A 27,701-nucleotide genomic window follows, 5' to 3' on the forward strand; every position below is an offset into this window, starting at 1 on the left:
CCGAAAAGAACAATAATTTTCTTACAGTCAGTGGAGTGTATGTGGGATACCTTCCAGCTTCCCCGGGATGACAACATAAAAACAACGTTTTTGTATATTTTATGTTTGTTTTTGTTTGTTTTCAACTTGTACAGAGAAGCCGGCCAATCAAAACAACAGCCTGATTATTCCTGTGGTTAGTTCTGTCATCGTTGCTGGTGTCATCATTGCCATTGCTGTTGTTGGTTCTGTTTGGTAAGATCACACACACACACACACACACACACACACACACACACACACACACACACACACACACACACACACACACACACACACACACACACACACACACACTGACACACACCCAGACACACCCCCACATACATACACACACACACACACACGCACACACACACACACACACACACACACACACGTTGTAATTTGTGACCCTCCACCACGGAATGAGTCGCATGTCACATTTGTATGATTTTCATATTTTTTTAGATTTTCCTAAAGATGTTTTATGCTCTATCCAGTGGTGAAAACCGTTTTAGAAAAGAGCGAACACTTGTCGAGTTATAAGCCTGTGACTAAGGTGACCCTCACACTGTTACTAGACATCCCCCAGACTTAAATTAAGCCTAGCGCAGAACCCCGCAAGGTGACATGCGACTCATTCCGTAGTGGAGGGTCACATTTCTCCGTACGCGACTTGTTTTTCTGTATGTGGACAGCGCAGCTGTGCATTGCTGCAGTGCGTGTAATAAGATATGGCGCGCTAAGCGCGGTTAATTTTCTCAAAGCCAGAAAAAAGAGACTTTACACAAGTTTAGGCCGCCTTTAACTTAATTCAACTTGGCGAACGACAAGAAGAAGACGAAGACTTAATTCAATAGCAGTGCACGTTCTGTTTCAGCTGGTATCGCCGCTCTAGAGGAGGACCCGCGGCGAAACGTGACACACGGTCCACCGTTAATGGTAGTGTATACGTGTCTGGCCCTGAATACACATTCTTACATCCTTTTTTCAACAAAATACAACTGATAAACATTGACAACTATGCAAACTATGCTAGAGTGTCGACTTTATTTCTTAACAATGACATTACTTTACGTGGTGTTAGTATTGTTGTTTATACAATCATGTATTTCTGTCATTCCATTTTGTTTTAAATCGACACAATTGTAATCATATTCGCAGCTATTTCTTTTTGGTGTGAAACATATTACATTAATGTTAATCACTGCAAAGGAAAGATATTTAATCTGCCAGGTCAACAAAATACAATATTTCACGACCGTCGAACAGTTTACCTTGATGATTTAGCTTACTCTACTGAATGGTGTTTACGTTGTTGCTGTGTTTAATCAAAAGCGTAAGGAATTATTTGACGTCTGCAGAACCTGTAAACGCTCTCGGTGACAACGGGACAGAAAGTTTAGGTCGACAACCCCCTTCATCACAGGATGACGCGGCGTACTACGAGATCTCGGACACAGCCAACACTCATGAGATGCAGGAAATGCAGAATAACTATGACGCGCTTCACCCCTACTCCAACGATGATGCAGACAGGCAGCCATACTCACAAATAAAGTCCTACTCTTCTGATGTCACCAAAACATCAGCCAATGCTGTTTACGTTAACACTGCCTTTCATAACGTCAGGGGAACAAACAACATGTGATGTATCGCTACAGATTAGTTGCCAGCCTTGTGTTGATACAACTACTTATTATCTTACCAACTGATATCATCGGTGCGGATTCGAGGTTTTGCTAGAGATGTATTTTCCATATTCATCTTTTATGCAGACACTCCCTTGTGTCCGAACACCCCCGTGTGCACTCATGCGCACGATCCATAACCGAAGTTCACAGCCAAAGTTTCGAGTTATAAGCCTGTGACTATGGTGACACTCACACTGTTACTGCGCGAGGTGACATGCGACTCATTTCGTGGTGGAGGGTCACATTTGTCATCATTTTCACGAGTTTTCATTCACAAACACCTGGTAAATAAATCTCATGTTCCCCATGCAATAACTCGAGGTGGTGAATGGGTTTGAGCTTTCATGTGAAACGTGGATTGTCAAAGTAAAAGCCAATCGGGCTGATTGTTTGATGTGTGGAACCATCGTGGCTTTGGATTTGTGTTTCCAAGGACAACGATTGTAAGCATTCACTCTCAAAGACCCAATCAATGTTGATAATTACCGCGGCGACTCATGGTCAATTTGCAACTTATCTCTGTAATCGCAAAATCCACAACGAAAAGTCATAAACACTTAAAAGAAAAGAAATATGCTCAACACTTACTGAATTCACAGGTATGATCGCAGCTCTGTACATTTTCAGACTGGAAGAAAAGCGTCAACAAGCTACGTTTGACGTCACATACAAGTTTGACGTGTTATCTCGTGCTTCTGTGACGATGCTTTGTGGCCCGGAGTTGGATTCTAAAAATTCGTCTCCCTGTGGGTTATTGTGCATTTTGATGCACAACCAAAATGATGAAAAAATCGATGTTTGGTAGCTTGTTGTCAGACCAGCACTTTGTTGTTGGTCCTCAGGGAGCATATCGCCTTTTGTCTCATATTTATCAACCGCGGCCTTCGGCCTTGGTCGATAAAGATGAAACAAAAGACGATATGGTCCCCTTGGACCAACAAAAAAGCTGGTCTGTCAACAAGCCACCAAACATCTTATATTAGTCAAGCTGTCAAACTCACAGAATGAAACTGAACGCACTGCATTTTTTCACCAAGTCCGCATACTCGTAGTTTCGTCAGTCCACCGCTCGTCGCAAAGGCAGTGAAATCGACAAGCCAGAATAGTGCGGTAATGGTCGCGCTGAGCAGGATAACACGCCTTTGTGTATCTCTATACTTTTTAGCGTACTGACTTTGTTTTTAATCCAAACATATCATGTGTATATGTTTTTGGAATCAGGGACCGACAAGGAATAAGATGAAATTGTTTCTAAATCGATTTCGGACAATTAATTTTAATAATAAAGTAGATGTGTACTGCCGGGCAGTACATACCCCAAGCGAAGTCGTCCATCTGTGTGTACATGATTCTCTCTCTCTCTCTCTCTCTCTCTCTCTCTCTCTCTCTCTCTCTCTCTCTCTCTCTCTCTCTCTCTCTCTCTCTCTCTCTCTCTCTCTCTCTCTTAAAATGTGTCATCGATGACGTGTTTTCATACTTGCTAATGCGGCAGGCTAATCATGACGTCAAATTGAAACTTCTTGAAGTCTCTCAGAAAGGGACATGAAAACCATGTGGGGGTTACTGGTTTGGGCTGAAAAAAAAACCAAACTCCACCTAAAATTCAAGCGCCTATGGGGCTGAATTATGCAGCATAAATTGTGAAACATCAGGATATCTCACACTTTCAATTCTGCCATCATGTCAAATCTGACAACAAACCTACCCACAAAATGTCATAAATATCGGTGTAGAATTGAGACTTAACGGTTTTTAACTGCCAAAAATAAGTTTTTTTGACTGGAATAGTTTGTCTTGAAATTCAGTTTGGGACAACGGACCCACCCACTAAATTTCATAAAGATAGGTGAAAATTTAAATGTAACGGTTTTTAACTGCCAAAATTATGTTTTTCTTCTGGAAAAGTATGGAGTGAAAATCAGTTGGGGACAACGAACCTACCCACAAAATTTCATAAATATCGATGAAGAATTGAGATTTAACGGTTTTTAACTGCCAAAAATAAGGTTTTTTGTCTGGAAAAGTATGTCTTAAAATTCAGTTTGGGACAACGGACCCACCCACTAAATTTCATGAAGATAGGTGAAGAATTGAAATTTAACGTTTTTTAACTGCCAAAATTATGTCTTTCTTCTGGAAAAGTATAGAGTGAAAATCAGTTGGGGACAACGAACCTACCCACAAAATTTCATAAATATCGGTGAAGAATTGAAATTTAACGGTTTTTAACTGCCAAAATTATGTTTTTCTTCTGGAAAAGTATGGAGTGAAAATAAGTTGGGGACAACAAACCTACCTTTAAAATTTCATAAGAATCAGTGAAGAAATAGGATTTAACGATTTTTTAACAGCCTTGACACTGAACATTTGATAAATCATTGGTGATGTCATCATAACCCAGTCGTTGTAGTTGTCGTCGTAGTTGTTGGTGTTGTTGTTGTCATGTTCGTTGTCGTGATTGTTGTTGTTCTCGTGTTGTTGTTTTTGTTGTTGTTGTTGTTGTTGTTGTTGTTGTTGTCGTCGTCGTCGTCGATGTCATTTGTTGTTGTTGTTGTTATCGTCGTCGTCGTCGTCATCGTCGTCGTTGTCAGAGGTTATTTCTAAAGATTTCATTGATAGTCTTTGTTTTCGTCACCAAGACTTGCTAAGAACAAGCTTGGAACAGCAAGAGTTCCAAGAACAAGATTAGAACAACTCATTACATCATTACCAGTACGTCATTTGTATTTAGAACACACTTTAGAAAAAAACTCTTCAGCTACAAACCAGTCACCCTCACATGTCGGAGGTGTTTGTCTAAACCACTTACTGAAATGTTTTGAGGTTTAATGACCATACACATGTTGAACCGGTGAGTGTCTTCCGCTGCTTAATTCGCAAATAACTATTTTATTAAAGTCCGCTTGAAACGCTCAAAGATGAAATTCCATGTTAAAAAGTGACAAAAGTTTCACATGTTCCCGTTGTAACAGCTTCCGATGATATTATATGAAAATTCTGATCCTCTGAGAGGATTCCCCGAAACAAAATCAGTTTGTACGCCTAATTTTAATAGAATTGTCCAAACAGTGTCGCTAATATTGTGCTAAAAGATGAATTCTAGAACAATGTTCACAGACAGACACCACTTGGCAAAAAAAATTTCAGTGCTGGGAGATGAAAAAAAAAACTACCTCGCTACGCGCGGGCTTCGCCCGCGCTCCGCTTGGATAATGTTTATATTTTTAATTTTCAGAGCTTGTTTTTAATCCAAATATAGCTTATGTGTCACTGTGTTCCGTTTGAGGCACTCTCTGCTCCAGGCTGCCACCAGCTAAAAATAACCGGCAGTACCACTCTCCTCCAGCCTATTTACCCTTTCCTTCCTCCAACCCCTTCCGCCCACAGTGGCGCCTGAAATATATAGGGCCAGACCTGCACTCTTCTTTGTCTGCAGCTAGCGTGCGTGGGCTCTACAGCTCTCTGTTATGCTGTGTTGATAAGGATGCCGCGAGCAGAGAGATAGCAGTCGTTCTGAGTGTGTGGTGGCCCTTGCCTATTTCGGAACTGATGTTTTTAGTGTGTTTAGTTGTATTTATTGCAATGCATGCCACAATTCACAAGACAGAAGAAAGGATACATGAGAGAATTAGAAAAAGTGTGTTCCCCCCCCCCCCCCCCCCAAGTATATAATTATGCGACTCTTTGCACTCTGAAAAAAAATGTGCATGCTGCATTTAATGAAACACCTTGAAACAACGCAGTAAACAAAACATCCTAAATGTGCCACAATAAAAGAACACAAAATAATGAAAGATAAAGACAAAGGTAATCCCCAAGTACATAATACATATATACAACACTTTACGAAATATATACAAACAGTAGAGTATATACAGTCGTATATTTACATACATATTATGCCAAGGACTACTAGTAGAAGTCATTGATGGTGCGCATGTAAAATTTGTTTTGCGTTTATATAAGTATATAATTCAAAATAGTGTAGATAATGTCAGTAACATATAAGAAAGAAAACTGTTCATGTTACAGTGTTAGCTGCATGTGAATAAAACAAAAAAGCTTACCTCACGGCCCTCCTATACAAGTCTCACAAACTTGTATATATATAATATACCACAGGAGAAAAAAAAACGTAGCTCGCGCGCGCTCACCCAAATCCGCGCGAAGTGCCACATGATATTATACCCCGACAACACATAGGCGGATAATACATGTATGTCAATAGTATGAAACAAAACATGCCACAATTTTCAAGACAGAAGAAAGGGTAAATGAGAGAATTAGAAAAAGTGTTTGCTCCTCAAGTATATAATTATGCCACTCTTTACACTCTGAAAAACATGTGCATGTTGCATTTAAAGAAACAGGAACGGCACAGTATGTAAGACGGCAGAAGACAACACAGTAAACAAAACATCCTAAATGTGCCACAAAAAAAGAACACTAATTAATGTCGTATTTAAAAACATATTATAGGCATGCGTATGGTGCGCATGTGAAATTTGTTTTGCGTTTATATAATTCAAAATAGTGCAATTAATGCCTGTAATATAAAAGAAAGAAAAAACGGTCTTTCAATACATGTTCATGCAAATTGTTAGCTGCATGTGAAGAAAACAAAAAGCCTACCTGATGTCTCCTCCTACATGAGTAATCCAATAGCAGCACACAAGTCGATTTGAAAGTTTTTCAACACAGTTTTTCACTCGTATTGTTCTCACAAACTTGTATATATACCACAGGAAAGAAAACTCGTCGATCCGACGACAATTTAACGTTTGTTTCATTATCGCAAACAAAACAGAACAGACAAAACGAAACAAAACAACACAGCCGAACAGTTGGGGTTGTTATTTCTCTGAGATGCTGAAGAAAAAAAAGATGACGTGCATTGTAATGGAATAGAGTGGGTGTAATTTCAAACTAAACGGTTCAAATGTGAGTGTAAACACACTCTTTACGCGGGATCACATTCCCTCACACGCATATGAACACACACACACACACACACACACACACACACACACACACACACACACACACACACACACACACACACACACACACACACACTATGTACATTTTTAGAAAGAAAAACAAAACAAAAACACAATGTACATTGTTAGAAGAAGAAAAAAAACAATATGTACAATTTTAGAAGAAAAACAAACAACAAAAAACAATGTTTTAGAGCTGTTATTGTGTCAATATGCTAAAGGCCTCAATGACTTTTTATCATTCTTGTTTAGGATTTTGTTTTTGGCGGGGTGTCAAGCAGCATCGGTGAGGTCTTAATTTGTTGCTCTTTCATTAACTGGCAAAGTTGCTGTCCCTTGTTTTTCATGCCCCAAACTCTCCTTTTCAAATTGTTGACGTCAGAATGTATTTTTTCGCCGCCCTGTTCACCCATCAAACCAAGCCCCATCCCCCACCTGTCCATAAACTCTACACAATGTGCTTCAAGTATGTGCTGCTTTGGGATGACATTAACGTTGTCAAGGCACACGTTACCTCTGTAGAACTCCATGTATTCAGAAATAGCTACTTGGATGCCAGGAAGGTCATCTTTCCCAACTGGTTTTGTGTGTGACACAAGCCTGTGCACACTGGAGTAAAGACTGTTCAAACGGGTGTGTTTGTCTTTGATTTGACCTGCAAGGGTGTGCACGCCATAATCATCTGTCAGGATAAATGCCCTTCTTTCTACGCTGTCTGCTATGGCAGTAATCACTTCATCTTTAATGTATTTGTTGCAGTGATTCCCATTGAAGCTACCACCAAAAAAGGCCTGAGGTGTTATGCTATGCTTATTCAAAATCTCAGTAACCCCTGCAACTGTTGGTCCTTCAGATCTGTCGAAGACTGGAAACGTTTTCAGATTAAGTTTCCCTTTTTCTCGGAGATTATACATTTTTCTGACACACCTTCTGAATGCTTCGGTAGTGTTGTCAATCACCACAAAACGCTCTTCACTCAGTTTTATTTTAGAAAGGGCATCTGCTATTTGCTTGTCAAGCTGGTGACACTCATTTGCAAGAAGATCGTGGTGTTTGTTCACAATACCAAGGAGCAAATGAAGGTAAGGCGGCGCTACATGACTCACTTTGACGTCCCATATTGGAGCACGAATGACGTTGTAGTGGTCTTTGGCATGTTTTTTGTCACTGCCAGATTCTTGGTACCCTATGAGGTCTTCTTTCATGTTTCTTAACGTTCTTTTGGGGGCTTTTTCTCTTGGACTCCATTGCATTTGCGTTTTGGAAGTCTTGCACCAAAGACATGGATAACTACTCTGGGCTCCTGACAGTCCATACATTTTTGACTGGAAATCATAATCCCCAAACATAAACACTCGCAGCCTTTTTCCTTTCCACATCATGCCGTTGACAGCACTAACTCCCTCTTTAATAGTGCTGCCTAAAATCTTTTCAAGGTTTTCAGCAGAATCTTTGGCTTCAGTCATCACAACCAACTTTGAGTTCGCATTTGGATTGTGGAGATTTGCTACTTCAAGAACAACTTTAAAACTCCCCCCTCCATGGTCACCCCCGATTTTAACCCAAATTTCATTTTCTGGCAAGGTGTTGTTATGCCATGTTAGCATGTTCTTCTTGTCGTACTGGTCTAAGAGATCACTTACAAACTTGGGCCAGCTGACAATAGAAGACACGGGAATGCCCCTAACTTCCTCTTTCTTTGTCGCTTTGTTGATGCATGAGAGACGTAATGTGTAAACTTCTATTTTCCCACAAAGCACTCCCTCCTGAAATTCCCTCTCCTTTTTCTCACACTCCATTTTTATTCCCATTGCCTTGTTTAATTTTCGCAACTGCCTTTGTTTTGCCCAGCTAAGTGACAGTTTTGCTCTAATTTGAGCTGCTGATTTTGAAGAGACGCGTGCCTGTCCCAACCCAGCTGTTTTCAGAATGTCATCCCTTTTGCGCTTTGTAGTGTGCTTGAGTTCAGTGCTTTGTTGTTTTATTATGTCAGCTTCCGTGGAACCGGAAATTTCTTTTCTCAAGTTGGCAATTTCCTTTGCTCTTCTCTTCCTCATTGGAGTAGAAACTAGCGCTGATGACTTTTTCGCTCTCACAATTTTCTTTAGGACAAGTGGCTGTGCTTTTGTCTTACATATCAACGTCTTCTTGTCATCTGACTGTGCCAGTTTCACCCTAACTAAGCCAGTTAAATACTCTTCCTCTTGTTTTGTCAAAGGTGCTTGCAACTGTTCTATTGGGCGGAGTTGGGTTTGTGGTTTGTTTTTTGACGAAACAGTGTGAGTATCTGTTGCTTTCTGTGACTGAGATACAGACTTTGCAACAGGTGTTTTATCGCTTGTTTCTGCTGGGGCTTGGGTTTGAAATGATGTTGAAGCAGCTGACACGAGTGTGTCATTGCTAGTACTTACATCACTCTGAGTCGTACCCTTGCGAGATACCAGCAAGTCGAAAAGACGTTTTTTGACCACACGGCTTGTGGTTTTTGTTTCAGGTGTTGAAGAACACTGTGGCTGAAAGGTTTCAACAATAGAAGTGCTTGTACAGGCATCAGTACTGTCAACACATGTGCTTTTTCTTTGCGGACTAGCAGCTTTTTCACTGGCTTTTTTTGTTTTTTTACGACAACCGGCCATTTGTTCGGCAAACGTTTTACACACACTACAGTCAGCTACTTCCACTTTGGAGTTGTATTGTGTCCACATCACTTTTGTTTTTTCAATGTTACTATGCATTGCTTTTGACAATCCTTGAGGTGGAATGTTAGGTTTTTTTTGTTGGCTGAGACGAGAAGAGCATGTTGCACACAATGTACTTGAGAAAGTGGTGCCATTAGCTTCTTCAGAAACTTGAATACCGTGAAACTGAAACAACACTGATGCGTAGTTTTTGCAATGTCTAATGATATGTTGTTTGTCCTTCGCTGCCGTTGATCTTCTGCCACAAATTCTGCACATAGCATTTAGCCTAAATATGTGGAGATCTTCCGTATGTTGCACTGCCGCCATTCTTAACTGAGACAACTTAAATCAATAAATAGAGTGACTACAAATTGAAAGAAATCGATAACAATAAACAAGCAAAACCATAATACACTGATACAGACAGGCAAGAACATAAGCACAATTACAGTCACAACATTAAGTCAGGAATAAACACGTCACAAAAAGGGGGAAGGGGGGGACGCAAAACAAGCAATACAAAAAACAGAATAGATTAAATGCACTAGAGTCGAGTGCCTGTTCCAATTCCAAACCGTGCCTGCACTGTTGAGGCGCGTGAATTAACGAAACAAAATTGCTCTAAAGTCAAACACAAAAACATCCGCGCACTTATTCTCACTCTTATGACACAGTTTAGACTAAGTACTTACTGACGGCAACATCAGAATCACAGTCGGTCGGTGGTATAAACATTGAGCGTGGTTACAAAATGGTATACAATGCTCACGTTCTGCTTATTGGAAGAAGAAGAAAGAACGACCGGCCGGTACAGTCGACAGAAGAATTACTTCAAAATCAAACAAAACCGATTCTCCGCGGACCTCTAGTTTGCACATACACAAAGCCTGAATATCAGAGTAACTATATACACAAGATGACGGTAATCCAACATTCAAGTCACGCAAACCAGTCCATTTCATACCAAGAAACACGTATTTTTCACACTGGCCCACACGAGCTGTACAGTCCCAGAGTACGAAATAAAAGCCTTTGTGCAGCTCTAGCATTTCAGCGCGAAACGGAAAAGAGGTCACCGCCAGCGCAGGGTCGCGCTATAATTAGGCCTGCCTGCTCAAAGCTGCCTGCCGCTGAGACCGCTGAGATAGCAAATACGCCACAGCATTGAAATAGTGTGGTATATGTTTTTGGAATAAAAAAAATGATGATATATAAGATGATATTGTTTTTGGATCGTTTAAACAAAAACAGTTTTAATGACAAGTTTCCGATTTTTAATGACCAAATTCATTAATTATGTTTTAAGCCACCAAGCTGAAATGCAATATCAAAGTCTGGCCTTCGTCGAAGATTGCTTTGCCAAAATTGCAATCAATTGGATTGAAAAATGAGGGTGTGACAGTGCCGCCTCAACTTTTACAAAAAAAACAGATATGACGTCATCAAAGACATTTATCGAAAAAAAGCATCAACATCCGAGGATATCATTCCCATGAACTTTCATGTCAAATTTCATAAAGATCGGTCGAGTAGTTTAGTCTGAATCGCTCTACACAGACAGACAGACACACACACACACACACACACATACACCATGACCCTCGTCTCGATTCCCCCTCTATGTTAAAACATTTAGTCAAAACTTGACTAAACGTAAAAATATTACTGAATCGGCATTAATATTTTTGTTTGGCTCCATTGTCCCAAAGAAGTGGTATTATGTACTATTGTGCAACGTGTTAATAATTGGCTTGTGTGGGAATGCAATGCACATGTAAACCTTGAATAATATATGGCTTGCTGTGTCATAGCACATTTTCACGAGTTGCTTTTTTAAATATTCAACTGCGAGTAGTAAATTTTAAGGGGCTTATTGTCCGTCAGGTCTTAATTGCCTATATTGGACATGAATTGGTTTATACGATTCGAGTTTTACGCCCTCACGGCTTTTTGATGTATGCGTGTTTAGGTGGTATCAGCCATCTGCACTTATGGTAGAATGACCAAGATCTTTAACGTGCCATTGTGGTGACACGGGGGTGGGAGATGGATACCGTCTCTGGGTCTGCACATAAAGTTGACCCGTGTCCGTCCCGGCCCGGATTCGAACCAGCGACCTCTCGATCACAAGTCCAGTGCTCTACCACCTGAGCTACCCGGGCCCCCTCAACTGCGAGCAAAAGCGAGCGTTTTAATATTTAAAAAGCAACTCCTGTCAATCTGGTAGTGTGCAATATTTTCACACAAACTTGATTTCAACTCGGAACAAAGATGCGCTCAGGTATTAGCAGTTTTAAACCTTCAAAGTTCACACGACTACACGGTCGGATAATGTGTCTTCTTGCGACATATGCAAATCTCGGGAGTGTTGGCTGCTTCGAACACCGACCAGTTATTACACCCCCGGTATAGGGGTGTGTATAGGTTTCACTCGATGTGTTTGTGTGTTTGTTTGTGTTCGCAAGTAGATCTCAAGAATGAACGGACCGATCGTCACCAAACTTGATGAACAGGTTCTATACATTCCCGAGACGGTCCTTACAAAAATTGGGACCAGTCAAACACACGGTTAGGGAGTTATTGGTGGATTTTGGTTTTTTGGGGGGATCAACTACGGCATAACTCTTCCTTATCTTCTCCATGTTTTCAGCGTTTACCTCCCTTCCTTCGTATGGTGCACTGTAGTATGAGGGGGGGCATCTTCGGATATTCCCGGCGTTCTGTTACTATTTTTAGAAGGTCACCGCAGTGTCCAGAACGTCCAGAACGTAAATTGGACCCGTAAATTATCCTCACTGTAAAAGTGCAAAGGTCGAATCAATTTATAGCCACGCGAAAAATACACTCTCATCTATCTCTATATATTTATACAATAGATATAGATATATATATACGGCTTCTCTGTGTGTGTGTGTTTGAGTGTGTCTGTAGAAAACACCTGTGTATTGCACAGTTCTGTTTGTGATGTGGTACCTAGGGCGTCGTCGACAAGTATGGGACTCGACATGATATGATCAGGAATGGCATTATGGCCCCTGAATCATGTTCGTGCTGTTCCCATTCCACGAGTCTGGAAGGGACCGAAGCTTGACGGGTCCATGGTTCGAAGCCGGCGTACAGTGCGCCACTCAAGCCGGGTATTCGGCTCTACTTGCTACCCGGCGAAGCGGCAGATACACCCCGGACAAAATCTGGTCGATGAGATATTTCAATACCTGCTCTCAGCGCGCAGCGCAAACCGATTTTTTTTCGGGATCTTTTGTTTTCTGTATGCGGTCAGTAGGTGTTACAGAAAGAGTTATATTGATTTGTCTTTTTCTCCGCCTGTCTCTTTGTCCACTCAATCAACTTATTTTAACCACACTTGTTAGCAGTGCCTTCTCAGTTGGTGGCAGTGAGAATGGTAAGGACGGGGGTGTTTTTCCTACCTTGGAGGAATTTCTTGTTCATGATTGATCGCAAGCTAGCCATGAACTCCCACCTCCGAGCAACTACTGAGTGACGTCCCCTGGAATGAAAGCCTGTAAGGCTGTCTGACGCTTATTTCCAACATACATGTGGCATGTTATTACTCTTGTTGTATCCGCACTCATCGGGGAGGCTGGTTCTAAGTTAACATGGTATGAACTCTACACGCTTTAGATCCGATAGTCTTTTCCTTGTAATGTGCATAAACAATAATTCATTTACCGAGATAATGCTGTCGTGCTCCAGTGTAGTCCGCTACATAGGACAGAGTCGAACGAATCAGTCTTGCTCGAATTCTATCGGAATGACTCTTGTGTTTTCTGTTAGCCGCTGGGAAGTTCAGGCTAAATCGTCATGTGGGAATATGTAAATGATAAGCTACATGCCACCTAAATGTATTTTAACATTCATAAATGTGCGTTGCAAATTTTGCAAATTGTATTAGTTTAATTACTTTAATGTGTATTTATATTTGACTTGGCATAATGTGTCTTGAAGACTTTGTAAAGTGAAGATGTTCACTTTGATAAATATTACTTTTTGATTTTGCATTGTGTGCACAATTATTTAGTTGTGTATTTTTGGATGTGAGGCTCAAAGAAATATTGTATGATTTGCGCCATATAAGTGTCCTAATTATTATTGTTAATATTATTATTAGTTGTAGTAGTTGTAGTCTTGGTAGTAGTAGTAGTAGTAGTAGTACATGTAGTAGTAGTAGTAGTAGTGGTAACAGTAGTAGTAGTAGAAGTAGTAGTAGTAATATAAGCAGTAGTAATATAATTAGTAGAAGTATTTGAAGTAGTCGATATAGAGGAAGAGTTAAACGACAGGGAACGTTGGATTCCTTATTTAACAATAAGATTTGTGAGCACGAAGCTCGACACACAACTAGCATGTGAAGTCAGGGAGAGTAGCGGGGCTAGACGACATTTGCGGTGAATTCCTAAACTATTCTAAACATATGTTGTTTCCATTCCTTACCGAGTTGTTTGGATCAGGTTATGTTTCACTTGATGGTTGAAAGTCGGTATACAAACACATGCTCAAGAGAGGCGACAAAACCAGTCCCAATAATCATCGGGGTATATCACTCTTGAGTGTGGTAAGCAACATGTGTTTCACAAATTGTGAATTAAAGGTTTACATGCGGGTAGGAAAATGAGATAATCTGAGCGAAAAACAAGCTGGATTTGATAGGGGATATTCTACTGTTTACCCCTTTTTTACCCGAACTGCACTTATCAAGAAGAAACTCAACAGTAGAAGGGGATGCACAACTTTCATGATAGCAAAGTAATTGCCCCGAGTGTGGTTATTGCTTCCCATTTTCCATGTCAACTTATGTGTAGACCTGCAAGTGCCTTATCCCTCTTCGTTTGAAATAGCAAGCTTTAGACCAAATACGCACATACACGATCATGTTATTCCTGTCAAGGTTATTTTTAGATTTACCCGAACGGAGGGAAAGAACGGTCGTACACGTAAAAACCCACTTGTTCGGAATACACGTGTTTGTGGGAGTTGCAATCCACAAACGCAGAAGAAGAAGGAGAAGGAAGAAAAAAAGAAGAAGAAGATAAACAAAAACAGTCACAAGCACGTCGATCTAATGATCTTTGTCAGCAAATAATACAAAGAAAATGTTAATGCAACAATCGACAGAACTTCGCTCATTACACGTCTTCTTAACATCACGGTTGCAAGAGTTGAGGGTGAAACAAATGGAAGATTTTGTTTTTAATTTTGTAATGTTAGCAGTCTATCTATTTCAGGTTTTATAAACGCTAACGTAATTATCATACGGGAGCAGTTTGTGCAACAATACACACGCTGTATTAAATTGTTTTATGATGGGTATGGTATTTTGGTATATGGTATGGTATTTTGAAATCAGGCGAATTAACACATAGAAACAGGACATTTGTGGTTTTTTTGTTAAAATGATGTGTACAAACGTGTATCCTAGCTCTGCTTCTAAAAATAAACTTTTAAAAGAAAATAAACTGTGTTTGTTTTTACAGTCTTTGTAACGGCTCTCCCTCAAAGGCTGTGCACACATGTGGTCTGTACAGACAATGACAACAAATCTTTTAACTAGGAACTTAATACACTATTCAAAGTAGACAATCACTTGAACAAGCGGGAGAGGTTGATGTGGGATAGCAGAGGGGTGCTATGGTATATTTAGAATACGAAAGGAGAATGCAAACACCTAAGAATACTCTGAAATCGTGCACCAGTCGCCATTTGGATTAGAAGGTACATAACAGAGAGGCAAAGTAAAACAACAGCTCACGGGTGAGACTACAGACTGACAACTACAGTCATATAGGCATTCCAGGAACAGTAACGTTAACAACAACAATGGAGATATCAGTAATAAAGGAGACGGTGTGGGTGTTTGTGTGCGTGTGGGGGGGGGTGGTAGGGCGGGGGTTTTCAGAAAAGTTATGTATGTCTATCTGTCTGGCTCTCTCTCTCTCTCTCTCTCTCTCTCTCTCTCTCTCTCTCTCTCTCTCTCTCTCTCTCTCTCTCTCTCTCCGTGCCTTTCTCTCTCTCTGTCCCTCTCTCTCTCCTCTTTCTATCCCTTTTTCCCTATCTCTCTCTCCCTCCCCACTCTCTGTCTCTGTCTGTCTCTCTGTCTCGCTCTGTCTCTCTGTCTCTTTCTCTCTCTCTCTTTCTCTCTCTCTCTCTTTCTTTCTATCCCTTTTTCCCTATCTCTCTCTCCCTCCCCACTCTCTGTCTCTGTCTGTCTCTCTCTGTCTCTTTCTCTCTCTTTCTCTCTCTCTCTCTCTCTCTCTCTCTCTCTCTCTCTCTCTCTCTCTCTCTCTCTCTCTCTCTCTCTCTTTCTCTCTCTCTCTCAACATGTTGGCAAAACCGTTTGTCTTTATACACAAATATAATTATTTTCAAAAAGTCGCTCACTCACTGAGTCTCTTGTTCCCGATCTTGTGTTCAGCTGATTTTTACATTTAGTCAAGTTTTGACTCAATGTTTTAACGTAGAGGGGGAATCGGGACGAGGGTCGTGGTGTGTGTGTGTGTGTGTGTGTGTGTGTGTGTGGGTAGAGCGATTCAGAGAAAACTACTGGACCGATCTTTATAAAACTGGACATGAGAGATCCTGAGTATGGTATCTCCAGACGTTTTTTTCATTTGTTTTTATGAATGTCTTTGATGACGTCATATTTGGCTTTCCGTGAAAGTTGAGGCGGCACTGTCATGCTCTCATTTTTCAACCAAATCGGTTGAAATTTTGGTCAAGTAATCTTCGACAAAGCCCGGACTTTGGTATTGCATTTCAGCTTGGAGGCTTACAATTTAATTAATGAGTTTGCTCATTAAAGTTGTCATTAAAATCGATTTTTTGCAAACAGATTTAAAATTGATTGCATCGTATTTTTCATCACACTGTGAATCTAAAAATATATACAAACAAGTATGTCATGTTTACTCTTAAAATGTGATCACAATTAACGAAAACAGATTAATTAGTCTTACGATTAAAATTTAAGAAATCGATCCAAAAATGATTTCATCTTGTTCTTTATTATTTCCTGATTCCAAAAAACATATAGATATGATATGTTGTATTCACAACAAGCTCAGAAAGTTAACAAGAATACAGAACAGCACGCTTTCCTGCTTAGCACAATACGCTACCACGCTAATCTGGCGTGTCAATATCACTACGTGTTGCACGTGGGAGGTGAGCGATTTCCTTCCCGTGGGGATTGACAAAGCTGAACTGTATTGGTGAAAAAATACAGTGCGTTCAGTTTCATTCCGTGAGTTCGACAGCTTGACTAAATGTTGTAATTTCGCCTTGCGCGATTTGTTGTTCTTGTGCTTGTTGTTTTTCTTTTTCTATGTCTTTGTCTTCGCTTCCATGGTAATATTCTTCTTTGTCCTCATATTCTTTCTTCTTCCTTTTGTCTTAAAAAAGTGCAAATGTACTTCTGTGCAGTAACACAGTACACGGTCATGCAAACCCTTTTTTTCCTGTGAATCATAGGCAAGCTGTATACACTACAATGGGCCTCAGGGTACACGGAAGAAGATAGTGTTCCCCTTTTTAGAACGACTTGTTTTGACATGATCACTGTGGCGTTAAAACGACCAAGGACACTCAGCTAAACACGATGGTGACAGCTTCAATGAAACCCAGACAGTAAACTCAATTCATGACATGGGGTAATTATAGAAGGATATACACTAAAAATAGGTAGCCAGTTTCGGATTTGGTTGTGCGTGTGTGTGTGTGTGTGTGTGTGTGTGTGTGTGTGTGTGTGTGTGTGTGTGAGTGTGTATGTGTGTGTATGTGTGTGTGTGTGTGTGTGTTTGTATGAGTGTGTGTATCTATGTGTGTGTGTGTGTGCGTTTGTGTGTGTGTGGATTTGTTTCAGTATCTTTCTGTTCGTCTTTCTGTGTATCTGGCTGGCTTGCTGGCTGGCGGATTGTCTGGCTGTCTGGCTGCAAAATAATCCATCAACACGTTCGTTCTGCATATACAATTGATCTGCTCGTAACATAGTAATCTTTACACCAGTCTTACACTTTTTTTTCTCATATGGTTTCTAAAATTGTAAAGTTCGGTGCAAAATAGCAAATGAAAAACATATTCACAACAAATGCACACGGCAACACACGCACGCACACACATACACCAACACATTTTGTGTCATTATATCACAGATGTTCTCAGTTTTGAATAAAGCTTCCCCCGCCTAATATTTTCATCATTACTTTCCTTGCAGATCATTGTTTTGGAAACAAGTGTTATTAACTTGGCTTGACAATAAAAGTGTTTTCTGTGAAAAGTATAATTTTGAACCAGTACATTTGAAGGACCAATGCATTTGGAACAATATAAATATTCAATTTAAACATAAATGCCTATTTTTTAAAGATTTTATAAAACATAATATCTCATTTGTAAAGGATGTCATGAATGAAAATGGTATTATTATTTCTTTTGAAGATTTATGTGAAAAAGTGGGTTGTACACCATCCAGACAGTTTGAATATAATGCATTGTGCACAGCACTTAAATCCAGACGCACAAACACATTACCATATCAATATTTTACATTGCAGGATTTCATTATTAATGGTGGAAAAATAACAGCAAAGTTTATTAGAGCATGTTTAGTTGATCTTGATGTCCAGATTCCGAGTGCCTGTGATTTTTGGAAACGAAAACATAATGTAGATTTGGATAAGAGAAACTGGTTATTGGCTGTTAACAGCACAAAAGAAGAAAGATTACGTCTGCTGCACTGGAAATTATTACATAGAATATATCCAACCAATATTTTATTAAACAAAATGGGATTACGAACATCGAATAAATGTGAATTTTGTAATGAATTAGACACTCTTGAACATTTCTTTTTTAGTTGCCAAGAGGTGATGAAGGGTTGGAAAATATGTAAAGATTTTGTTTATAAGAAAATACATGTTGCCATTATTTTGAATGAAGAAAATGTATTTTTGGGTTATTTTAGGGAAAGTTTGAAAAATGATTATATTTATTTTGTGAATTATTGTATTTTAATCACCAAAATGACCATTGGAAAATTTAAATATGGGAAAAAGTTAGATTTGGGTGTATTATTGGAAACTGAGCTGAACATTAGGAATACATTTATGTTATGATTATTTTTATTTATTTACTTAAACATATTAGTTTACTGATAAAGTTTGTTGATTTAAAAATGTACACATTTGACTGAGAAAAGAAAAGACCTATGAAGAAGGTTTGCTCCAAGCCACACACAAAAACAAAAACAGGCAAAAAAAAAAAAATAAGGCAAAAAATAATTGTAGTAGCAAACCTGCATGCAACTGAGGTTAAAAAATAAATCCAAAAAAAAAAATCATTACTTTTCTTCGAGAACTATTTGTTTTTCGGTGATTTTCACCAAGGAACGGCACATATTTGTTTGTGTGTGTGTGTGTGTGTGTGTGTGTGTGTGTGTGTGTGTGTGTGTGTGTGTGTGTGTGTGTGTGTGTGTGTGTGTGTGTGTGTGTGTGTGTGTGTGTGTGTGTGTGTGTGTGTGGATGCATTAGCTGTATCCTTATTCTGGCCTTCCTTACAGCATTTCTTCTCAAGAAACCTGATGCAAGAGATATCCGGTTATTGTGTTCACATCATCACGACTCATCCTGCTATGTTAGATTCTACCCGACAAAATGCTCATCTTGCGTTAATTATCACAGTGTCGACTGCGCTGCAGTCTGACCACATTGCTGAATTCAAGACGGGTGACTCACACACGGATTAAGGAAAACCTATAAATAGCGTTGCTGTTGTTGTTGTTGTTGTTGTTGTTGTGGTTGTGTGTGTGTGTGTGTGTGTGTGTGTGTGTGTGTGTGTGTGTGTGCGTGTGTGTGTATGTGTGTGTGTGTGTGTGTGTGTGTGTTCGCGCGTGTGTGTGTGTGTGTGTTTGGGTGCCAGTGCGTGTGTGGGTGTGTGCGGGTGTGTGGGTGTGTGTTAGTGTGTGTGTGTGTGTGTGTGTGTGTGTGTGTGTGAATCTGTGTGTCTGTGTGTCTGTGTAACTATGTGTGTAACTATGTGTGTTAGTGTTAGTGTGTGTGTGTTTGTGTGTGTTTCTAATTTTTGTGTTTGGAGACCGTTACAAAATTGTAATTGTAGAGAGCCACGTTATTCAAAGGTTTGATTTATATCCTGGTGCATGAGTTCTTTCAACACAAACACATTTTGCGCAAGGCCTGTGTCAAGACACAATGCTGTGAAAATGATACCACTGCTTTGTTCTCCAATGCAATTCTAACCCCTGCTTTTTGTAAAACGTTGTTCAAAACGCGGCATTTAACTTCCTTGTTGCGTGTTTCATGCGCTGTGTTCCGCAGTTCAGTGTTATTTTTGCTCTATAGAAATAAGGTAAAGTTAAAGTGTACTGCACAGAGAGTAAAGGTAGAACGTAGCTGAACAGAAGTGGAAAGGAGTTTAAAACATGGTTCGTTTTGCGATTTGCGTGTTTTTCTTCTATCTGTGTTGTTTGACAGCATCTGTGGTGGGCCAACAGTTAGGTAAGCGTTTTGATTATGTTTGTGTGTTGTTGTTTCAGCTTCTGTTTTTGAGAGCTACTAACCCCTATCGATGTTTTCACTTCGTTTGGAAAATTAGTATCCGTCTGAATGTACTTGTATTCAATTATTTAAACGTTAGGCTTTTTTATTTGTGTTAAGCTGTATTAACTAATGGTGTCAGTTTAAGTTTGAGTTCGGAATACTGTATCTGAGTGTTATCTAAGGAGCAAGTAATATCCTCTTGTTCACATAAGTGACAGTCATTGGGAGAAAAAAAGTTGATAACACCAATGCATATCGCATGTACCCGGCATTCAAGTGTGTGTGTGTGTGTGTGTGTCTGTCTGTGTCTGTGTGTGTGTGTGTGTGTGTGTGAGTACAGTAAACGTTGCGATCGGCAAGAACTACAATCAGAGCAGCACGTGGAATACACAAGGGCCGTCCAGTAACGCTGCTAACGGCAACACGGGAGGAACCTTTAACGCCACCAACTGTATCCACACACAGGAAGGACCGAACCACTGGTGGGAGGTGGACCTGGGCAGGACGTACCCTGTTCATGACATCACCGTCTGGGCACGCACAGGATGTGAGTTACATACAGATCGGTGTTCGACTTTCCAAGAAACAAATACGATTTTTGCAAGGGCCACACCAAGCAATATTTGTTCTGACAAATAGTACACAGTGAAGGCGGCTTATAGTTTAAACAGACTTCCATCATACAGACTTATGTTTGTTCTTGCAGTTGTCTTTATTTGATGTTATCGAACTTGAGGCAGGACTGAATCATATTCTAAGGTCAAAGTTATCCACATCAAACAGTAAATGAATACACAAGTCGCGTGAAGCGATATTAAAACATTGAGTCAATATGTCAGCCTGAAACTAAAATGTCAACATTGAAGCTACATGGACTTGCTGGCAAAATGTCCAGACTGGTCAGGCTCGACTCCGCGAAGTATGCGAGCGTGGTTCCTTTGTTCTCTAATTGTGAGTACATGTTTAGAGTAAGCATACTGTTTCTATATAAAATATTTTCGGATTAGGAAATTGATAATAAATACAATGCAATCATTTAATAATATGTAAGAGAAAATTCGTGTTCGCTGATTATTTAAATCAAAACCAACGCACCAATTATTTGTTTAAGCATCCGAGCTGAAATGCAATCCCATATATCAGCCCGAGTCAGAGATTACTTGACTAACATTTCAATCGGTTTGAGTGAAAAATGTAGTTTTTTCTTTATTTGGTGTTTAACGTCGTTTTCAATCATTCAAGGTTATATCGCGACGGGGAAAGGGGGGAGATGGGATAGGGGAAAGGGGGGAGATGGGATAGAGCCACTTGTTAATTGTTTCTTGTTCACAAAAGCACTAATCAAAAAAATGCTCCAGGGGCTTGCAACGTAGTACAATATATGACCTTACTAAGAGAATGCAAGTTTCCAGTACAAAGGACTTAACATTTCTTACATACTGCTTGACTAAAATCTTTACAAACATTGACTATATTCTATACAAGAAACACTCAACAAGGGTAAAATGAGAAACAGAACCGTTAGTCGCCTCTTACGACATGCAGGGTAGCATCGGGTAAATTCTTTCTCGTCCCAACCAATATGGGACTCTGTCTCGTTTCACTATATCACTTAAGGTGATTATGAAACGGTTAGTTACTTCTAACTAACTAACCACACCACGATCCACTCTCGCAGTCATACAATTAAATAGAAACAACAAAAGTATAAGTTTCAGACGCCTGTTTATGTAATAACTCGCCACCTCCCTCGAGACTTCACTCCCAAAATGTTCTTTTACGTTCAAAACGTAAATAACACGGTCACTGACAAAATGCCAGTTAGAATACAGAAAATTATAGTAACACGCTGATCCCGTGTAAAGTTAGGAAGATATAGCTGATCTGCCCCAAAGTGCTAGTTAATGCAGGTGTCACACACCCCACGTTGTCCCTACTCGAATATAATCACAAATAGAAAAGATGACAACGGTGGTCAGCAGGGTGCAAAGACATGGTGCACTTAGCTTTGTTTTGCCACTGGGTGGACGGCCTGTAATTTGTTCATAGTCTCCACAACTGCTCCGTAGAATGTAGTGCCGGCTGGCGTTGTTACGAAGCAGGGTAAAGTGGAGACATCAGGCGCCGCACCCAGTCGCTGGTTAGCTGGTTAGCCGGTTTGCTGGTTAGCCGGTTAGCTGGTTACATCAGATGATCCCGGTTACAGCGTCTGCAGCTAACAGTGTCCCGCAGATAGGCAGCCGAACAGAAGATAGAAAGGCTGCAACAGAAAGCACCGGTGCACTAAACATGCCAGCTACCCCTCAACCTCCACCTTTAAACAGTGCTTATCTTTACATATCTCATCGAGCACGTGGGCCTGCACAAACGGACTTTTTACAACAACAAATCAGCCATTTTCCGTCCTTCTCTCCATATCTGCAAAAACCATATACAGATTAGTATTTTAGCGTCACAAAGAGCAAATTATGCGCTAACCTGGAAAGAACAACAGAGAGTATTTCATTCCACAAACACAGACTCGTCAACAGCGTTAAATAATGATTTATTACCTCAACAAGCCCATGAATGTAGCACCCTCATGGAAGCAAAAACCGCTTCCTCCCTGAAATGGCCTCTGTTCGTCAACAGTGACACACCATCCAACCTCTTGCAGAATACTTTATGCGGTGAAGAACCATCCCCGCACGGCGAAGAGAAATTGACGACTCGTCCTCAGCAAACATGTAACAGCGAAAAGGTGGTATCTCGTTGAAGTTCCATTAGAGCCCTAACTGTGCTAGCAGAACGGCACGTAGATAGAAGTGAAATATCTAGTCGTGATGAAAACCATCATACTCTGAGGACGCAGACACCGACCCTTCTCCTCTTGCCGCTGATTGTCAAGTGTCCAGTTATCATGTCTCAGACAGACAACCTTGACGAAAACACGTGACTAACCTTGTCACATATCAAGTTCAGCTATCGACAATTCTGCCTCGACAGCAGAAATCACTCCGTGAAATCCGAGCGACACAATATCCGTGTTTGTCCTGCGCTGTCAGCAAAACTCTGCCGTAGCCCAGTCTCACGCACAGGCGCTTTCTATCGTAATTAACCAAGAGAAGGCACCCCACCGAGTGACACTTTCTTGATCCATGTCACTAGATCGTGACAGACTCCCCCTAACCCGCGGGGGGTAAATATAGTCACCACAGTGCGGCCATAACGTTTGAAAACAGCCGGACATGACGTCATCAAATATAATTAACGAAAACACACACACACACACACACACACACACACACACACACACACACACACACACACACACACACACGCACACACACATATAGGTTACACACTCTAAATATCGTGCATATTTTCCCTAGGGCGGATTTTCAGGTATTACCGAGCCTCTGGCGAGGTAATACCTGGAAATCTACCCGAGGGAAAAAATGCACGGTATTTAGGACGAGGTGTGTAAGCTTTTTATCCTATTGCTCCGACGTTTTCATTAAAAAAAAAAAACACCACTTTTGACACAAACTCTGCGAGTGCCTGTTTTCTGCTGGCCAAACCTTCAGCGACCGCAAATCGTGTCATCAAATCCATGTGAAACGCACCATAAAACGTCTGCTTTTGTATTTAGTCATCAATACTGCTTAAGGTATTAGAACACACCTGACAGTACGCTGGAGTAGCCTCCCTTCCCGGATTTAGAACGCGTTTCGTGTCGTAACAGATTATCCACTTATTAGCCATATCCGTATGCAAAATAATGAAATAAACATTAGGAAATGTCAGAAGTTTACAACTATCGACATTCTCTATCAGTGCAATAAAAAACAATCGTTAGAACTTGCATTTACGACATGTCGTGCGTGAGAACGTGTCACTGTAAACAAGCACTTCTTGCCTGGCTGAAGAACCATACGAGTCAATCTAAAACAGACAAGTAGACTAATGGAAAGCAGTCTGCGGATAAACATAACAAACTGCTGATGAAAAAGTGTGTTCGTCCCTGCTCTGGATAAAAGACATTGGACTGATGACAACGTGGCAGCGTTCACGCGAACAGATTTTTTTCAGATTATCGCTTCTACATTTTATTGCACCGTAGATCTACTTGGGGCAGATCAGAATTTTACACTGGAAGATGACAAATTGGTCTTGTGAGTTGAGAACCACATGTTCTTTGCCGACAGAAATCACGATGGGACAAGATGCAGATTGTGTTGAAGAGATGTTTGCAGATTATCGCACAGTCTACATTTTATTGCTCAGATCAATGCACGAAGTTGGGGTAGATCTGAATTTCGCAATGCCGGAAGACGACAAATCGGTCTTTTGAGTTGAGAACCACATGTTCATGTGTCATTGTGTGGAAGTTTTGCTTGATTGATTTATTCATGATTTAATTTGCCTTTTGGTTCAATAGAAAAATCTGTGTACGTTATACTTTGTATTTTGTGGTGTGATTCGCCCGAGTGCGAGACCCCCATCCCCGAACTCCTCTGTGGGTAGAATTGTATAATTGTGTGAGTAACGTGAGTGTGTAGATGAGAATGTGTAGATGAGAATGTGTAGATGAGAATGTGTAGATGAGAATGTGTAGATGAGAATGTGAAAGTTGCTTTGGACCCAGACACACACAGCAGACTTCAACGCAACAGCTAAGTTTCAGCCTGACAAAGAAATTCGAGTGACACAGCTAAGGGCTGTACTTGTTATTTCTCTATTAAAACAAATGTTTCAAGATCTTTAGGCCAATAAAAAATAAATTGCCTGTTTCTAATAACATGGGTAAACAAAATAGGGTAGGTAGGTAGGGATTTTTAATTTTTTTTGCCAGGATAGAATTCTTCAAAATAACTAAATGACACAAAGAGACAAGACTCGCTATAGATAAATTTATATAAAAAAAAAAGTAAAAAATGTGACAAAGAATATATAATGATTGTTTTACCTGGTCTGGAATCTTCAGTAGTAATTGCATAAAAAAAATCTGATATATATATATTTATATATATATCAATTATCATGTTAACTTTTTCTTAAAATGGGTGCGCTAAATCCTAGTCTGTTTGTTTTTAATGCACTAAGCAATCCTTGGACTGACAGAAAATATGTATTTTAAAAATGTCCAGTTGCAAATTACTTATTTTTCTAATTGGAAGAGAATATACACTCTTTTGTGTTCAAATGGGTAGGGGGCGGGGGTAGTAAAAGGATCACAGTTCAAGATTGTGCGCGACAAAAGGTGTGTTTCTTTTAACTGTGATAAAGAGCGACAACTCAACTTGGTATCTAACACTATTTCTGAACACTGTAACCACTGTAACCACTTTAGCACTTTTAATTTATTTTTTCTGTCTTCCAAACTTCTTCTTCTTCTCCTCCTCTTCTTCTTCGTTCATGGGCTTAGACTCCCACGTTCACTCATGTTTTTAGCACGAGTGGATTTTTACGTGTATGACCGTTTTTACCCCCACCATTTAGGCAGCCATACGCCGCTTTCGGAGGAATTCCAAACTTCTAATTCAGCTTAAAAAAATGAGAATAAAAAGGTGTTTTTTTAATTCAATGGTTAAATCACTATGTTGGATATTCTATTTTGCTTCCCTATTTATCTTAAGTTTTTGATCATCTGATTACCTTGCTTTCCTATTTGTAAGATAATATGCACTCTTTTCTGAAAAATAGGTAGGGGGTGGGGGTAGTAAAAGCATCAAAGTTCAAGATTTTGCGCGACAAGAGGTGTGTTTCTTTTAACTGTGATGAAGAGGGATAACTGAACTTGGTATCTAACACTATTTCTGAACACTGTAACCACATTAGCACTTTTAATTTTTTTTCTGTCTTCCAAGCTTTAAATTCAGCTAATAAAATGAGTAAAAAAGTGTTTTTTTCTGAATTCAACAGTTAAATTACTATGTTGGATGTTCTATTTTGCTTCCCTATTTCTGTTCTGAAGTTTTTGATCATCTGACTACCTTGCTTTTCTATTTGGAAGACAATATGCACTCTTTTCTGAAAAATGGGTAGGGGGTGGGGGAAGTAAAAGCATCACAGTTCAAGATTTTGCGCGACAAGAGGTGTGTTTCTTTTAACTGTGATGAAGAGGGATAACTAAACTTGGTATCTAACACTATTTCTGAACACTGTAACCACTTTAGCACTGTTCATTTATTTTTTTCTGTCATCCAAGTTTTGAATTCAGCTTACAAAATGAGTAAACAAGTGTTTTTTTTTCTGAATTCAACAGTTAAATAACTCTGTTGGGTGTTCTTTTTTGCTTCCCTATTTCTGTTCTGAAGTTTTTGATCATCTGATTACCTTGCCTTTCTATTTGGAAGATAATATGCACTCTTTTCTGAAGAATGGGTAGGGGGTAGGGGTAGTAAAAGCATCACAGTTCAAGATTTTGCGCGACAAGAGGTGCGTTTCTTTTAACTGTGATGAAGAGGGATAACTCAACTTGGTATCTAACACTATTTCTGAACACTGTAACCACTTTAGCACTTTTAATTTATTTTTTTCTGTCATCCAAGCTTTAAATTCAGCTTATAAAATGAGTAAACAAGTGTTTTTTTTCTGAATTCAACAGCTAAATCACTCTGTTGGGTGTTCTTTTTTGCTTCCCTATTTCTGTTCTGAAGTTTTTGATCATCTGATTACCTTGCCTTTCTATTTGGAAGATAATATGCACTCTTTTCTGAAGAATGGGTAGGGGGTAGGGGTAGTAAAAGCATCACAGTTCAAGATTTTGCGCGACAAGAGGTGCGTTTCTTTTAACTGTGATGAAGAGGGATAACTCAACTTGGTATCTAACACTATTTCTGAACACTGTAACCAGTTTTGCACTTTTAATTTATTTATTTCTGTCTTCCAAGCTTTAAATTCAGCTAATTAAATGAGTAAAAAAGTGGTTTTTTTCTGAATTCACCAGTTAAATCACTATGTTGCATGTTCTATTTTGCTTCCCTATTTTTGTTCTGAAGTTTTGATCATCTGACTACCTTGCTTGTCTATTTGGAAGATAATATGCACTCTTTTCTGAAAAATGAGTAGGGGGTGGGGGTAGTAAAAGCATCACAGTTCAAAATTTTGCGCGACAAGAGGTGTATTTCTCTTAAAATTTATGAAGAGGGATAACTCAACTTGTTATTTAACACTATTTCTGAACACTGTAACCACTTTAACACTTTTAATTTATGTTTGACTGTGTTCCATGCTTCAAATTGGGCTTCAAAAATGGATACATAAGGGTTTTTTTTCCAAATTCACCTGTAACATCACTATGTTTGATGTTCTATTTTGCTTCCCTATTTCTCTTCTTCAGTTTCTGATCATCCGATTGTTTTTTTGTTAACATATTCACAATACAATATCACAATTTCTTCAGTAGGGTTTGCGTGAAAAAATCTCATACCTATGCTCAAACTTCAGTCGCTATCTCAAAATTTTGCGCGACAAGCTCTATTCATTTTGTTTTTTCCTGATAAACAAAACACTGAACTAACATAAAAACAAACCTTTAAAACTGCCTAACCACTTTGAAATATGGCCTCAGGTGTGAACTCCAGCCTTAAGAAAACGAATTACAGAGATTGCGCAGTTCCATGCATTTGAAACTCTGCAGTTACCGGCCGGTTTTAGCCGATGACCCAAGTTGGTTGTCAGAGGCATTCGCCAAAAAGACTGCGAGTGTGTGATTTTACAAGCGATGAGGATGATTGCTGAATTTGTGCTTAT

The 27,701-nt window shown here is 39.7% G+C and overlaps 2 protein-coding genes across 3 annotated transcripts in view; both read left to right on the top strand.

Annotated features, from left to right (window-relative positions):
- LOC138965704 (multiple epidermal growth factor-like domains protein 10) overlaps positions 1 to 27,701 on the top strand; it is a 219,401-nt gene that overhangs the window by 69,943 nt on the left and 121,757 nt on the right. The window lies entirely within an intron of this gene.
- LOC138965708 (cell death abnormality protein 1-like) overlaps positions 1 to 27,701 on the top strand; it is a 129,251-nt gene that overhangs the window by 65,147 nt on the left and 36,403 nt on the right. Inside the window, exons 8-10 of one of the 2 annotated variants that reach the window (XM_070337889.1) lie at positions 135 to 234; positions 902 to 963; positions 1,386 to 1,892. In XM_070337889.1, the coding sequence (XP_070193990.1) occupies positions 135 to 234; positions 902 to 963; positions 1,386 to 1,672 (449 nt within the window). In that variant the 3' untranslated portion in view covers positions 1,673 to 1,892. Of the gene's footprint in view, positions 1 to 134; positions 235 to 901; positions 964 to 1,385; positions 1,893 to 27,701 lie in introns of those variants that run through there. The other variant, XM_070337888.1, reaches the window with a different exon arrangement.

This window comes from Littorina saxatilis, linkage group LG4, assembly GCF_037325665.1.
Source record: "Littorina saxatilis isolate snail1 linkage group LG4, US_GU_Lsax_2.0, whole genome shotgun sequence".
NCBI lineage: Eukaryota > Metazoa > Mollusca > Gastropoda > Littorinimorpha > Littorinidae > Littorina > Littorina saxatilis.